The sequence below is a fragment of the Urocampus carinirostris genome, chromosome 18 (genome assembly GCF_059441175.1).
Source record: "Urocampus carinirostris isolate Australia breed hairy pipefish chromosome 18, RoL_Ucar_1.0, whole genome shotgun sequence".
Classification (NCBI taxonomy): Eukaryota; Metazoa; Chordata; class Actinopteri; order Syngnathiformes; family Syngnathidae; genus Urocampus; species Urocampus carinirostris.
In genome coordinates, this window is record NC_142366.1 from 1,871,386 (window position 1) to 1,886,385 (window position 15,000).

Genomic DNA, 15,000 nt, shown 5'->3' on the forward strand with positions numbered 1-15,000 from the left:
ATTGAGTTCCCTTGCCAGCGCTGTTGCCTTAAATCGAATAGTGATTGTACTGACACTTCTACTAGCTGCTCTTTGTTCAACAACCCACTGTTCAAGTGTGTCCTCTAACTGTGGCCATCTCGCTTTATTGCCACGGAAACTTTGTTTAGTCTTCTTTACTTGGCGCAGCTCATCCTCATGCTTCCTCCACTTCCGTACCATCGATTCATTAATGTTAAACTCTCTTGCTGCTGCTCTATTTCCGTGTTCTACTGCGTGACTGATCGCCTTGAGTTTAAACTCTGCGTTGTAAGCGTGTCTCTTAATAGGAGCCATTTCAGGGTCTTTATACAAACGCACTAGCCCTCTACGATCCATCTATCCTCAGTTTTCCTTACACATAAAAATGATCAGACATACCACTCATTTCACTTCTGTAAACATGCACATCCAACAATCTACTTCCCTAACTACTACATAATCCATCAGTGCTCTGTCCACCAGCTCACCACTATCCACTCTGACAAAAGTACACTTATTCATGTCCCTCTTTTTAAACAGTGTATTTGCAATCACAAACTCATTTTCAACACAACTCAATCAATTTCTTCCCACGCTCGTTTCTTCTTGGTACTCCACATCTACCCATCCCTCTTTTGCACTTGCCACACATTTGGAAAAATCCTTCCAGAACCCCTCAGCACTTCTTTCTTAACCAAGATCATATGCACTTATAAACATCCATACTTCTACACCCCACTTCAATCGCACCCAAATAAATCTTGAAGACATCTCTTTCCACTCCATCAGTTTTTCCTTTGCTTTCTCACTCACAAGCACAGCCACTTCTCTAGCATGTCCACCCGTAACTGTAATTCACCCTTTCCTTTCATCTTTATTCCACTCAATGCTAACACATCAACCTTCTCTTTAGTCATTATGCTATCAATCTGCTCTTTCTTCCAGTTGGTCGCTTTACTTTCACATCCTCTCACATTTAGTGAAACTATAACTAGGGTTTGCGGGACCTTTCGGTCTCTGACCCCCCTTTCTTTGCCTGGCAGTCTCTTAGGGAGAAGAGATAGAGAGAGGATCCCCTTGCTCCCTCCACTTTAGTCGCCTCTTACGGCACGCAGCGGACCACGCGTACAGATATACATGCGCTCTGCCACTCCTACCTCGCAGCAAACTGGAATAGGGGATAATGGAGCGCTGAATATTTTTGCAAAATTCCGTTTCATATCTGATTATTGCGTGCATTTAAATGTAGTCACAGTTCACATACCGGCAGCGGTAAGCCTGGCATCCAAGATAGTGACAAGTCTCAACATGTCCAGACTGTAATCGGTATCGATGAAGAGCACGGCAAGCTCCAAACCACCAGCATCATTGGGAAGAACGGCTCGGCACAGGAAGTGATAGAGGAGCTCGGTCTTACCTGTAAAAGGTGTCACACCGTTCACTGAGATTCACTGTTTAGGCCTCTCGGATATTAGATATAAGACTTGAGCTGTCCTGCTACGTTGCTGTGATCTGTCCTAGATTGGCGTATTACTATCTATGCGCACTCTTTCACGCATTATCCTGTTTGAACGAGTTAAGACCATTGGGTTTCACATTGACACAATGGTAAAGTTTCTGCCCGAATGTGGGGGGCAGTTAAGACAGTATAAGACTCGGGACAAACTAAATGGTTCAAAAGATTATGCCGTCTCCTAAATGTACTAGAAATAACAGCCAGCATACGAGATAAAAGAACCGGGATTATGTTCAAGTCTAATTTTACACCACTAAAGGTATTACACACGGCTTCAACTCACCTGTCCCCTCCATCCCGTATAACTCCACCACCGCACCTGACAAAAATACCAAACGTCTTTGCTAAGCCTTATTGACAACTGAATTTGCCGCCAAGTTAGATGTGTCAAACGACATTCAAAAGACATCATAAATCATACATCACACAAGGGCTTCAATGAATGATTATATAGAAAAAAAAAAAAATGCATGTTAGGTTAATTGGCCGGTCCAAATTATCCCTAGGTGAGGCTGAGCGAGCGAATTGTCTGTCCCTGTGTGCCCTGCGATTGGCTGGCAACCAGTTCAGGGCGTGCCCTGCCCACTGCCCGAAAATAGCTGGGTTGGGCTCCAGCACCCCATCAACTCTACTGAGGATAAGCGGTGCAGATAATGGATGGATGGCTGGCTGGATGGATGGATATTTTATGTTGACAATATCTGTGTATTATTTGTTTTTGCAACATCCATTGCAGCCTGGTCATCCTGGAAGGGGGATTACCTCATGTGCGGTCCCTTCTCAAGGTATCGTCATTTTCCTCATGTTGAAGTTTTGGGGTTTTTCCATGCCATAATGTATGTTTTAGATCAGGGGATGGTGTAATAAGAGTCTGCAGTTTGCAATAATCTGTGGTCTGTGCAGCCTTTGAGACTCTTTGTGATTAAGGGCGATACAATTAAACATGACATGACTTGTCAAATAGCTTAACAACAACGAAAAATGCACACAAGTGTGTGTATATATATATATATATATATATATATATATATATATATATATCCATAAATATATGCATATATGTATACGTATATCCATCCATTGTCTGCACCGCTTATCCTCAGTAAGGTCGCGGGGGTGCTGGAGCCCATCCCAGCTATCTTCAGGCAGTGGGCAGTGGACACCCTGAACTGGTTGCCAGCAAGTCGCAGGGCACACAGGTACAGACAATTCGCTCGCTCATTCACACCTAGGGGCAATTTGGACTGGCTAATTAGATAGATGGAGATAGATCGATAGATAAATACTTCATTCATCCCCGTAGGGAAATTCACACTTCCAGCAGTATCCTTGTGTTGAAGATAAAACAATATATAATACATAAATACCTAATGTAACGTGTTGATATAGAGTATTTAAACAGTGCTACATAAAATAATAATAATAATAATATAATAATTTCCTTGTATTGTCATTCTGTGTAACAATGTACACAGAACGAAATGTCGATTGCACCTGACCCGTTGTTGCGAGCCGATGCAGCCGCAGCCAACAGAGGGCGCCGCCGACCACTTTTTAAGTCTTAGGAATGACTCGGCCGGGGCGCGAACCACCGACCTCCCAGTCTCAAAGCGGGCGCCTTACCATCTAGGCTACTGAGCTGGTTAAATACACACTGTAATAAAAATAGGGTAATATGCAATGTGGGTGTGTGGTTTTAGGTGTGCTTATACTGTGTGTGTGTGTGTGAGAGTATATATATATATATATATATATATATACACACACACACACATTCATACATATATATGTATATATATACACATATATATCTTCTCCAACCATGACCACTTAAATTTATTCTTGATTCCTTTATCAATCTCGGAGACAAAAGCCTCGTCTTCTTTTCTTAGTATTTTCATATTTACTTTTTCAAACACTCATTTCACCGTTTGAAAAGACCGGAAGGAGCGCCATGTTTGAGAAAGCCAATGCTCTGAACAAAAGCTCCGCTGATTGGTTATCAGCGAACCTATCGACCAATGGTAGGAGTCGATCTATTTGTTGTGTGTTATAGATCTAATGCGCTGCGCTTCTTTTTGCCGATTTTTCTCGCGATCTCTAACTGCTAACTTGGGGTGATGATACAGTCACGTATCATACCTCACCCCCCCAAAATATTTTCTCATCGAATTTAGACGATTTACGGGAATGACCTTTGGGGTTCAAAAACAGCGGAAATCCGCGGAAAATTCTGATCCCTATATATATATATATATATATATATATATATATTAAAATACATACATATACACATATATATACATATTCATATATAAATATATATACCGTATTTTCCGCACTATAGGGCGCACCAGGTTATAGGGCGCACCCCCAAAAAATTGTTTTTGGTCCTATATCTAGATAAGGCGCACCAGATTATAAGGCGCTACAATGGGAACGTCGACAAAACAGTCAGATGATTCAGTCAAACTTATTACGCCCTTAACATTCCCAAAGCTTGCAGAGAAGCAAATACGTGTCGTAGACACGTGCGGATGCGGTGTCCGTATGATGTAACTCAAACGCATCATTTCAAATATCATTCGGAAGGTTAAAGTTTTGGGATTTAAGAAATGCCAACCATTCCTTAGTTTCTTTTTCGCTCGCAACTTTACTGTGCATATGACAATAAACACTTGGAATTGAGTTTAATTCACTCAACTCATCACAGCAACATCAAGATCGTTCTAAAACAAGATACCGGGAAAATATAAAGCCGCATAGCTCACCTAAGTTCTCACGTTCAATAATGATACGCAACCATGGTCTTCTTACAACCGTGGGTGTAGTAAATCCAGGAGAGTAAAATATTTACAAATACAGACTTTAGCAAACTTGCTATTCAGTCATCTTTTTCGGCCGATTCCAGGTTTTTTTTTATGTCTTGTGTTTGACTGACCAGGTCCGGGTTGTGCGTTTTGCGGAAAGAGGCGATGTTCGATGTCAGCAACACTTTGGCACCCATCGAGACGAGCAAACAGCTGGACATAAAAACAGATGGAAGCACTCAAAGACAGCATTAGAAAATTAAACTGACATTGAGTGACTTTGATTATTATTTGATTATTTTCGAGAAAAATTTCAAGCTGAGAAAAATAAATAAACTAAACTAAATAACTTCATTTTCTGGCCTTCTTACCTGCGCGCCACTTTCCGTCATAATAATGTAATTTCCCGTTTCTTTCTTCTTCGGTAGCGTTCATTTGCAACGTTTGCCCTCTGCTGGCCCAAGGTGGAAAAGTATAGACAAGAAAATATAAAGTCGTCATTTAAAAGTAAAATAAATTTATTAAATGGAGGGGGAAAACCCCATTACTTGGAACTATTTTCCTGTCCATCCTGTGCACCACTTTTAGGCATATTAATATACATTTGTAAAATCTTTTTTTTTGGGTAGAAAACAATTAATTTAACATTTTTATGTCGCAGTTTAAGTCAATTTTAAATGATTCATTAGATAATTAAATTAATATAATTTGAAACTGCTGCACAATCAAATTGTGCTTTACATAATTTTACCTATTTTTATTAACAGAACATGAACATTTTAATTGAATAACTATGGGAAGTGTAGTTTTCTAACTTTGCAGTCATTGTGATAAAGGGAAAAAAAGAATAATTAAGTAGGTAACATTGTACCTGAACTAACGTTCTGAAGTCTCATCTCATCTCATCTCATCTCATCAGCCGTACCGCTTATCCTCATTAGGGTCGCGGGGGGGCTGGAGCCCATCCCAGCCATCTCCGGGCAGTGGGCAGGGGACACCCTGAACTGGTTGCCAGCCAATCGCAGACGTTCTGAAGTGTATCCCAAAATTGTTTCATGCAGTCCCTGATGTGTGAACTATTTGCTTAAAATCTATATCTTTAAAATAATAACATTACGTCCGAAGTACAAGTTTAAAAAAAAAGATTACAAGAAATGGAAGTGACATTTGAAACAATTTACTTAAATACTACTAATATTGTCAATTAAGGTGTATTTTATAAAAAGGGACAGTGTGTAATATTTAGTGCCACTAGGAGGGTAAAAAAAAAAAACCTTTAATCCAGTAAATAAAAACCAACACGATTATTTGAATATTAGCCCAAACTACATGAACTATCATTTCAAAGTTACCGGTAATCAAAAAAAAATCATATGTCGAAAAATGTATATTTCTTTTTCACTGTGGAATTCTCACTTAGGTCGGCGCCATTATCTTCTGCCGTTCTGCCGCCACGCTCTACCGTGGATCACTGGCTCTCGCTTCTACCAGACAACACAGTGCTATCTAGTGGTTAAATATTACACATTGGGGCTTTAACTGACAGCTATGAATCTAAATGTGAGGTCTGAGGCGAACACACTAGGGGGCAGACTTCCTCCCTCAAAATTTAGTGTCAAATGGGTTCAGAATCTTGGCACCGAACTGAGATATGTAGACTTGTTATCCGATTTAAGTGTGGAGATAAATAAATCTAGAAAAGACCACCTGATTTGTTTTAGAGGAGGCCAACAAAAATTATCATCTCTTTGCCACCTTTTTGAGGAACGGCATAATTTCAACTAGAAACAACCAACTTGAGCTGAGTCAACCAAGCCTCTTTTCATCTCCAGTCTGCATGTTTGATTTCCTTCAGAAGGGCATCTGACCAATTTTTGCCATGCATCACAATTCACTACATAACATGAAAAAGCACACATTCAAAAAAAATCACATTAATAAAACTTATAGAACCTCTATTTTGAAACATTAAAGCAGGGGTGCCAAACTTATTTTGTCTCTCACACAGGCCAGATCAGTAAAACAATTTAGACTCAAAACATTTATATTTATTTTGTAGTATTATGTTTTTTCATTCTTACTGTACTTATTTTGCGCTCCGTCAAAGCGCAATGTTTTGGGCTCAATCTCTCCGCTTTGGCGCTAATCTTCTTGTCGGCAGCTTGCGAGTTTCCTTGTGTCGGCCCGTCTTTTACCGGACCCCAACAGTGTCCCACCTTAGTCTGCTGCCTGTGTGCTTCCTCTGTGGCATCATGATCTGACCACCGTCGGAACCTAAACCTAGTCGCCGGGTACGCAACGCCAAGGTAAAAATCTTAAAGTCTGCGGCATATTTCTAGACCTGGGGCCCCTAAGGTCAGTTAACGTGCCCCTAGACCTGTAATGAAAATTTCACATCCGGGTTTGGTAATTGTAATTTTCCAATCAAAGTTTTTTTCAGTGGTTGACCAAGACTGTGGTTGAAGGAGACTACTTCCAATAATTAACCTGGTTATTGCACAGTTCCAACATAGTAATAACATGATAAGTTGTTATTTGTGAAAAGCATATAAAACTGGTGCTCTTTGCGCTAATTAGGGAACAAAAGTAGCTCTCAGCTTGAAAAGGGGTGGAGACCCAGTTATAGATGGACAGAACATGTTGCAAAATTCTAATGTCTCATTCCTGGTACAAACTTGTTCAGTCTGCAGGCTGAACCTCAGTGATTTTGCATAATTACTGTCCCTTATCATCCAGCGAATGCACTTTGTTTTTCTTTATTTACAAAAGATCATAACTTTTGATAGAAATGACCTACAGTAGGTATAGTTCGATGAGTTTGAATGTGCCTTTGTATGATATTATCCTCATAAGTACCTTAACGCCAAAGATTCCTTCCAGGTGCTGTTTGGATTCTTGCTACAATTGTATCCTCTTGGGGTCCGCTAACTATTAATCAAAAAAATCAAGGGCTGTAGCCCATCCCAGCCATCTCCGGGCATTGGGCAGGGGACACCCTCAACTGGTTGCCAGCCAATCGCAGGGCACACAGGGACAGACAACTCATTCACTCATTCACACCTAGGGACAATTTGGACCGGCCAATTCACCTGAAATGCATGTTTTTGGAACGTGGGAGGAAACCGGAGTGCCCGGAGGAAACCCACGCAAGCACGGGGAGAACATACAAACTCCGCACAGGAAGTCTGGAGCTGGATTTGAACCCACGCAGGAGGTTCCCATGACATGAACTGTGCCGCACAATGTTGTATTAAAGAAATTAAATGATTTAGCGGCCACAATATTTGCACTTGTCATGGTTGCCATGGCGCTCACTTGGCCGTGCCCGTGTGTGTCATGGTCTCCATGGCGCCCACTTGGCCGCGCCCGTGTATGTCACGGTTGCCGTGGTGCCCAATTGGCCCTGCCCTTGTGTGTCACGGTTGCCATGGTGCCCCGCCCGTGTTGTGCCAGCTGCGGCTCGTTTAGAGATTGACTTTCTGTGTATATAAAGCTCAGCGCTCTCTTGCTTCAGTGTCAGCTCGTCAACGGACTTCTGCCCCACAAGATGTGGGTTCTGTTTTGTTTTCCTGTGATATCTGCAGTCCGTTATTGTTCCAGTTTATTTTTGTACTTTTTAATTTCGGGTTCCAGTTTTGTTTTCTGTTCCTTTCTTGTCCTGTTGGTTAGTTTGTCCAGTTTTGGTTCCCGTCTAGTTTCTCCTGTTTATTTTCGTTACCCTGATTCGTTATCGATCTCGTCGGTCTCTGGCGTCCTGTCCTTCCACGCCAGACCGGCTTCCTAACGTGCATGACTCCCCATTTCCCATAATATAAAAAGCTTGTGTGAAAACGTCACGCAATTGGGTCCTGTATCTGTTCTGGTTCTGACAGCACTGGCATAGCTTCAGAGCTCTCTGATTTTCTTTCAGGAGTAGTCGCGTCATTTCCTTTATACAAAGGCTCTATTGACTCACTCATAAATGAGTTGAATGCTACCCTGGCTAGTTCCTGGATTCCGTAGCGCCCCTACGGCTTAAATCACTAAAAGACTCACGCCTTGGTTTACTGATGAAACTAGATTGCTTAAACAAGACTGCAGGAAATCTGAAAGAAAATGGCGCGCTACCAAGCTTGAGGTTTTCCGTCAAACCTGGTGTGACAAGTATAAAGCAGCCCTTGCCCCTGCAAAATCAGCAGCACAAAAGAATAACCGCAAAATCCTTTTTAGCACTATAGTATCGCTAACTAAGCAACAGATTATTCCAAATAGTTCTACTCATTCAGCCCATGACTTTATGGTCTTCTTTAATAAGAAGATTCAACGGATACGGGAAGAGATTTCTAAAGACCATGTAAATACGTCACATATTAAAAGTCTGAAAATTATAGATGCGCGACATGGTGGCTGTCCAGGGATTTTTTTCCCGATTTAGTGATCTGTCATTTAAACAGGTGATAAATACGTATGTAATATAGACCTGTGTCAAACCTACTATTTCTTTCTAAAGTACTTGAAACACTCGGGCCTGACTTGTGGCACAGCAGCTAAATGATTTTATATCCGAGAACAATCTTTTTGAATCAATGCAATCAGGATTCAGGACTAACCACTCTACTGAGACAGCCCTGATTAGGGCAACCAATGATCTTCTAATGGCAATGCACCGGAGTGCTTCATCACTCCAGCTGCTGCTGGACATTAGTGCTGCCTTTGACACTGTGGACCATAATGTCTTACCAGAACGGTTGGAAAAATGGATGTGTCTCCCAGGAACCGTCCTCCTAGATCCTACCTCTTTGATAGGATGCACTGTGTTAAATATGGTGAAATCATATCTCAGCCCTTTAGTGTTACCTGTGGTGTTCCGCAAGGTTCAGTACTTGCCCCCCTTCTATTTGGCATTCCATTAGGAGATATTATTCGCAAGTATAATATCAGTTTCCATTGCTACGCAGATGACGCTAAACTATATCTTCCGATGGAGGAATCTGCCACACTAAATTGTGGAAATTTGGAAGCCTGCTTCACTGAAATAAAACTCCGAAAGAAACAAAAGGTTAGTAATTGGTCCATCTAAATGCCGTGACTTGTTCTCAAAAACTGCTCTGAACATTGATAAATGTAATAACACCCAGAGTGACTCAGTCAAAAATGTAGGTGTCATATTTGACCCTAATCTGTCCTTTCAAACACACGTTAATATTACTAGAACAGCTTTTTTCCATCTTCGCAATATTGCTAAAATTGGCCCTATGCTGTCTCAGCCGGATATGGGGATTATAAATCATGCATTTGTTACCTCCCGTCTTGATGACTGTAATGCACTACTCTTCGGTCTCCCATAGTCCAAAATCTAGAGCCTTTAGCTGGTACAAAATGCTGCAGCGAGTCTTTTAACTAAGACAAGAAAGTTTGATCACATTACCCCGATTTTACCTAACCTGCATTAGCTCCCTGTTAAGATGTGATTTTAAAGTTCTGCTGGTATTAGAGAAAATCATGCATGGACTTGCTCCCTCATATCTTTCTGATTTAATTTCCCCCGATGGCCCGGTCTGGAGCCTTCGCTCTGAAAATGCTGGTCTACTAATGATCCCAAGAGCCAAGAAGAGATCCGCAAGTTCGAGAGCGTTCTCCATTCGAGCCCCAGTGGTTTGGAATGCTCTTCCCCCTGAGATTTGACCTGCAACCTCAGTGGAACTGTTTATATCTAGGCTTAAAACACACTTATATTCTATAGCATATGAATGACCTATATTTTATGTTGACAATATCTGTGTATTATTTATTATTGCAACATCCGTTGGAGCCTGGTTGTCCTTGAAGGGGGATTACCTCCTGTGCGGTCCCTTCTCAAGGTTTCATTTTCCTCATGTTGAGGTTTTTGATTTTTTTCCTTGTCCTCATTTAGGTTTTAGGTCAGGGAATGGTGTAATAATAGTCTGTGGAAAACAACCCGATGGCCCTCTGAGAGATGGGGTGGAAGAAGGGCCAAAACGAACAGACGTCACGGCAACAACTGGAATGGAATTTGACAAACAATTGAGAATACTGAGGAAATGCAGGTGTGGGTGGGAAAAGGTAACGCCTTTTAGGGGTCTGCGAATCCACTAAGGAAAGATGAGGTGTCCATCAGGGAATCAGCAGAAACAGTGCACTGCATCAGCAGGTCAGACACTAGGAACCAAAAGCCAGGTCTCAAACCACAGAGCAAAAGGATCCAGTGCTTTTGAAGAAAGGCAAAAGGGGGAAGGGCAGGTTGTGGAGGGCGGCCCCAAAGAGATGGGAATCAGGAACACACCCGGGACATCAACAAGCAACAACCAGCAAGTAGTCAAAAGCAAGGGCAAGAAAGAACCGGGACGAAGGCAAGCCATCAAGTGGCCAAGAGCCAATGAGTCTATAATTTGGGAGAAGTCAGACACTGATATAACCGTACCTATGGAGCATTCTCTCCGTGGCCGGGTAGAGAAAAAGCTTAACACCTTATGAGACATCCTGTACGAGGAATGCAGTAGCAGTTTTGGGGTGGTGGAAGAGAAGCGACGAGAAGCGTCCAAGCAGAGAGGGAGGAGAGAACGAGAGATTGAGCAATTGATGTGGAGGCGGCACCAACTCCGAAAGCAATGGAGGAAGGCAAGACAAGCACAGAAAGAGGGCTTGAAGTCACTGTGGGAGGAGGTGAAGGGCAGCCTTACCAACTTGAGAAGAGCAGAACGGAATTGCCGCCGCAGAAAGAGGAAGGAGAAGGAGAGAATCAACTTTTTCAAGAACCCTTCTAAGCATGCAAAACAACTGCTGGAAGACAAAAAGAGTGGAAAGCTGGAGATCTCAAAGGCAGAGCTTGAGGAGCTATAAGGGAACAATTCAGCGACCCAGGAAAAGCCATCCCGCTGGGATCCCCAGGGTATGTTCCCCAGCCAGCTCCCCCAGTCTTCCCCTTCAACACTGCTCCCCCCAAACTGAGCGAGGTTAGGGAGGTGGTCCGGAAATCAAGAGGAGCCTCAGCCGCTGGCCCAAATGGCATATCATACAAGCTGTACAGGTACTGCCCGGGGGTCCTTAAAATCCTGTGGAAACTCCTGCAGGTGGCATGGAAGAAGAACATCATCCCTTCAGAGTGGCAGAGAGCGGTTACGATCTTCATCCCAAAGGAACACAATCGGCCAATTCAGAAGCATTGCACTTTTGAACGTGGAAGGAAAGATCTTTTTTTCCATGATGGCCAAGAGGTTGACCAGCTACCTCACAAGTATATAGACACCATCTGCCAGAAGGCTGGCGTCCCAGGATTTTCAGGGTGTGTGGAGCGCTCGGCAATAATTTGGGAGCAAATACAAAGTGCAGGAAGAGAGAGGTGCGACCTCCTTGTTGTGTGGCTATATCTTGCCAATGCGTACGGGTCCGTCCCGCACCAGCTGATCAGCTTCGCCTTGGACTTCTTCCACACACCAGACTGCATTAACGGCATGGTGGCCAATTACTTTGCAGACTTGCAGATGTGCTGTGCTCACCAGGACTTCACTACAGGACGTGAGGAAGTGGGGATTGCAATGGGATGTTTGATCTCTCCCATACTGTTCATCGCGGCGTTCGAAATCATCCTCATCGCGGCTAGGAAGATGGTTGGCGGAGTGAAACTGCCATCTGGCTCAAGGCTACCACCGTTGCTAGCCTTCATGGATGATGTCACCACCATTCTCGGGACAGCAGCATGCACATCAAGACTGCTAAAGAATATTGATGAGCTTGTAGGCTGGGCAAGAATGAAGATCAAGCCATCTGTGTCCTGAAGCCTGTCCCTAAGGAAAGGTATCAGTGACGACCATACCATCTTCACTGGAGGAGGAGAGCAGATCCCACTACTATTAAAGCAAACCATCCGTAGCCTGGGGCGCTTCTACACAGCAAACCTCTCAGACAAGCAGGCGGCAGAGGCTGTGAAGAAGCAGCTTGCGGATGGCCTAGCCAGGATCAGAGCCAGCTCCCAGGCAAATACAAAGTGTGGTGTTACCAGCACATACTGTACCATCAGGTGATGTGGCCTTTGAAGGTGAGTGAGCTGGATAGGCTGGCAAACTCTTATATTAGGAAGTGGCTTGGGCTGCCAAGATGCCTCTCAGACGTGGGCCTCTTTGGTCGGAACATACTCCAACTGTCGCTACATTCCATCAGCCTAGGATACAAGAAAGAGAGAGTCCTCCGATCATCTTGTTAGATCAGCGGACACTAAAGTTCTAACCGGAAAAGGGTGAGAGGCAGAAGTAGAGGTCGACTAGGCAATCGGCAGGTTAAAACATCGCCAAGTGGTCGGCAGGGTCCAAGTAGGGTTGGAACGACGTGCCCCTCTTTTGGTCAAAGGCTTCCAGGCGATGGTGGGGACGGAAGTGATAAGGACTGAGCAGGAACGCCATACCATCAAAGCAGTTTCCCAGAGCAGACAGGGCATTTGGACAGCATGGGAAGGGGTCAAGGACAGGCCTTTGTCGTGGAAGATCCCTTAAGCCGGGCTCAGCTTTCTGATCCGGGCAACCTACAACGCACTACCCTGCCCCTAAAATCTACATCTGTGGTTTGGCACTCATAAGATCAGCCCCCTCTGTAGTACCATCAATGCGAGCCTTCAGCATATCCTCTCAACCTGCAAGATAGCACTTTCCCAAGGCCGCTACAGGTGGCGGCACGATGCCGTCCTAAAGAAGCTGGCAGAGGTAGTCGAAGGTTGCAGACAGAAGGCAAACAGTCAGCCAGCTCCTCCATCAAACGACCTCATCCAGTTTGCAAGAGCTGGCTACAACGTTCGCAAAAACCCCAATGCCCCTCGCCCGTTACACTTTGGAAGGCTACTCTCGCCCGCCAGCGAATGGAGAGTAAAAGTTGACCTCAAAAGGGAGTTGCAGTTCCCCAGGGAGATCGCCGAGACATCATTGCGGCCAGACATTGTGCTGTGGTCTGTAGCCAGCGAGGTGGTCCTCTGGTTGAGCTCACTGTCCCTTGGGAGGCGGGAATCGAGGTAGCATACGAGAGGAAACAGGCGAAGCACGATGAACTGGCAGCCAAGTGCAGGGAGGCGGGCTGGAAAACTACAGTATGCCGAGTGGAGGTGAGGTGCAGAGGTTTTGTGGGCTCCTCAACCTCCCGCCTACTCAGAGACCTTAGATTCATAGGAGCTGGCAACCGGAGAGCAACTAAAGAGCTGTCAGAAGAGGCGGAAAAGGGCAGCCTCTGGCTGTGGCTGCGGAGGAATGACAGGAACGGGGGGCCTTCAAGCAACACCTAGGGCATCAGTGGGGTTGGCAGGGAGATTTCCCAGCCATCACTCCACCACCAGCACATGTCCTGGGGTTAAAGGAGCGAAACATCAATGACCGGTGGTCCCCAGCTCATGACCCAGTCTGGCCCGAGTGTTCAGGACAAACGAGCATTCCAAAGGTGCCGGAGGAGGCGTGTCAGGCAGAAGTGCCCAGTAGGAAGACTACCATCCTGTATTTCCATTTGTGGTTTGCAATAATCTGTGGTCTGTGCAGCCCTTCGAGACTCTTTGTGATTAAGGGTTATACAAATAAACACGACTTGACTTGTACCTTTTGAGTTACAATGTTTCATTTTCCCTACTGCTCATTTATTATGCTCACACGCCAATTAGTGACCAGCATTATTCACTTCATTTAAACGTGATTTCTGTCTATGTCAGAACAAAAACAGATGGAGGACCCAGACGCGTAACGTTTTCACACAAGCCTTATTTTACGGGAATGGTGCAGACATGTGCGTGAACACAAATGCCAGTGATTCTGCGATCGCTAGGCGGAAGAAGTGAAACAGAAGACCGGCGCGGAAAAACAGGAAGCCAGAGGCAGACGAGATCGATACCAGATACCAGGCAGACGGGATGGATACCGGACAGGGCGAGCTAGACGGCATTGATACCGGATACTGGAGCAAGATATCATACAGGAAGAGATAGACGGGATTGATACCAGATACTGGAGTCAGATATCAGACAGGACGAGACAGACAGCATCGATACCGGACCCTGGAGACTAGAGCAAGCTATCAGACAGGACGAGACAGACGGGATCCATACCGTATACTGAAGACTGGAGCAAGATATCAGACAGGACGGGATACACGGGATCGATAACAGATACTGGAGTCAGATATCAGACAGGACGAGACAGACGGGATGGATACCAGAAACAAGAGCTGATACAGGGAAGACTGGAGCGATACCGGAAAAGACGGGACAGACAGGATCGATACCGGGCAGGATACACAAGCAGGATACCGGACAGAGTAAAAGTACTTGACTTGCGGGTGCAGAGGTTCGTTGACGTACTAAAAAAGGGTAAGTGAGAGCACTGAGTTTAAATAGGAGGGAAGCCAATCAGGCCACGAGCCGCAGCTGGCGCAACACGAGCGGGGCCAATTGGCAACCTTGACAGTCTGAACCAATCAGATTTGTTTTTCGATGCCTGTGTTTTTTTAAATAAATGATTCTCTAGCCATTGGGGGAGCGTGATTCCTTCCTGAGCCGACCTTGGAAGCACGCGCCTCCGATAGAAGGCCTATTAAAAACCTAATCTCTTACTCACGAGTGTGTTCTTTACTTCATCCTAATAAAATCTTAAAATTTTAACCTTGACATAGATACTCGCTTCTTTTTTTTCAAACATACTAAAAAATTGATGG

General features: G+C 44.3%; 1 protein-coding gene across 4 annotated transcripts in view; it reads right to left on the minus strand.

Moving 5' to 3' along the window:
• xrcc2 (X-ray repair complementing 2) overlaps positions 1 to 4,775 on the minus strand; it is a 43,911-nt gene extending 39,136 nt beyond the window's left edge. The window contains exons 1-4 of one of the 4 annotated variants that reach the window (XM_088322028.1): positions 4,698 to 4,775; positions 4,458 to 4,539; positions 1,800 to 1,835; positions 1,265 to 1,417 (exon numbers count right to left, since the gene is read on the minus strand). In XM_088322028.1, the coding sequence (XP_088178154.1) occupies positions 1,265 to 1,417; positions 1,800 to 1,835; positions 4,458 to 4,539; positions 4,698 to 4,718 (292 nt within the window). In that variant the 5' untranslated portion in view covers positions 4,719 to 4,775. Of the gene's footprint in view, positions 1 to 1,264; positions 1,418 to 1,799; positions 1,836 to 4,287; positions 4,540 to 4,697 lie in introns of all 4 variants that reach the window. The other 3 variants (XM_088322030.1, XM_088322029.1, XM_088322031.1) reach the window with 3 other exon arrangements.
• Between the last annotated feature and the right edge of the window lie 10,225 nt (positions 4,776 to 15,000).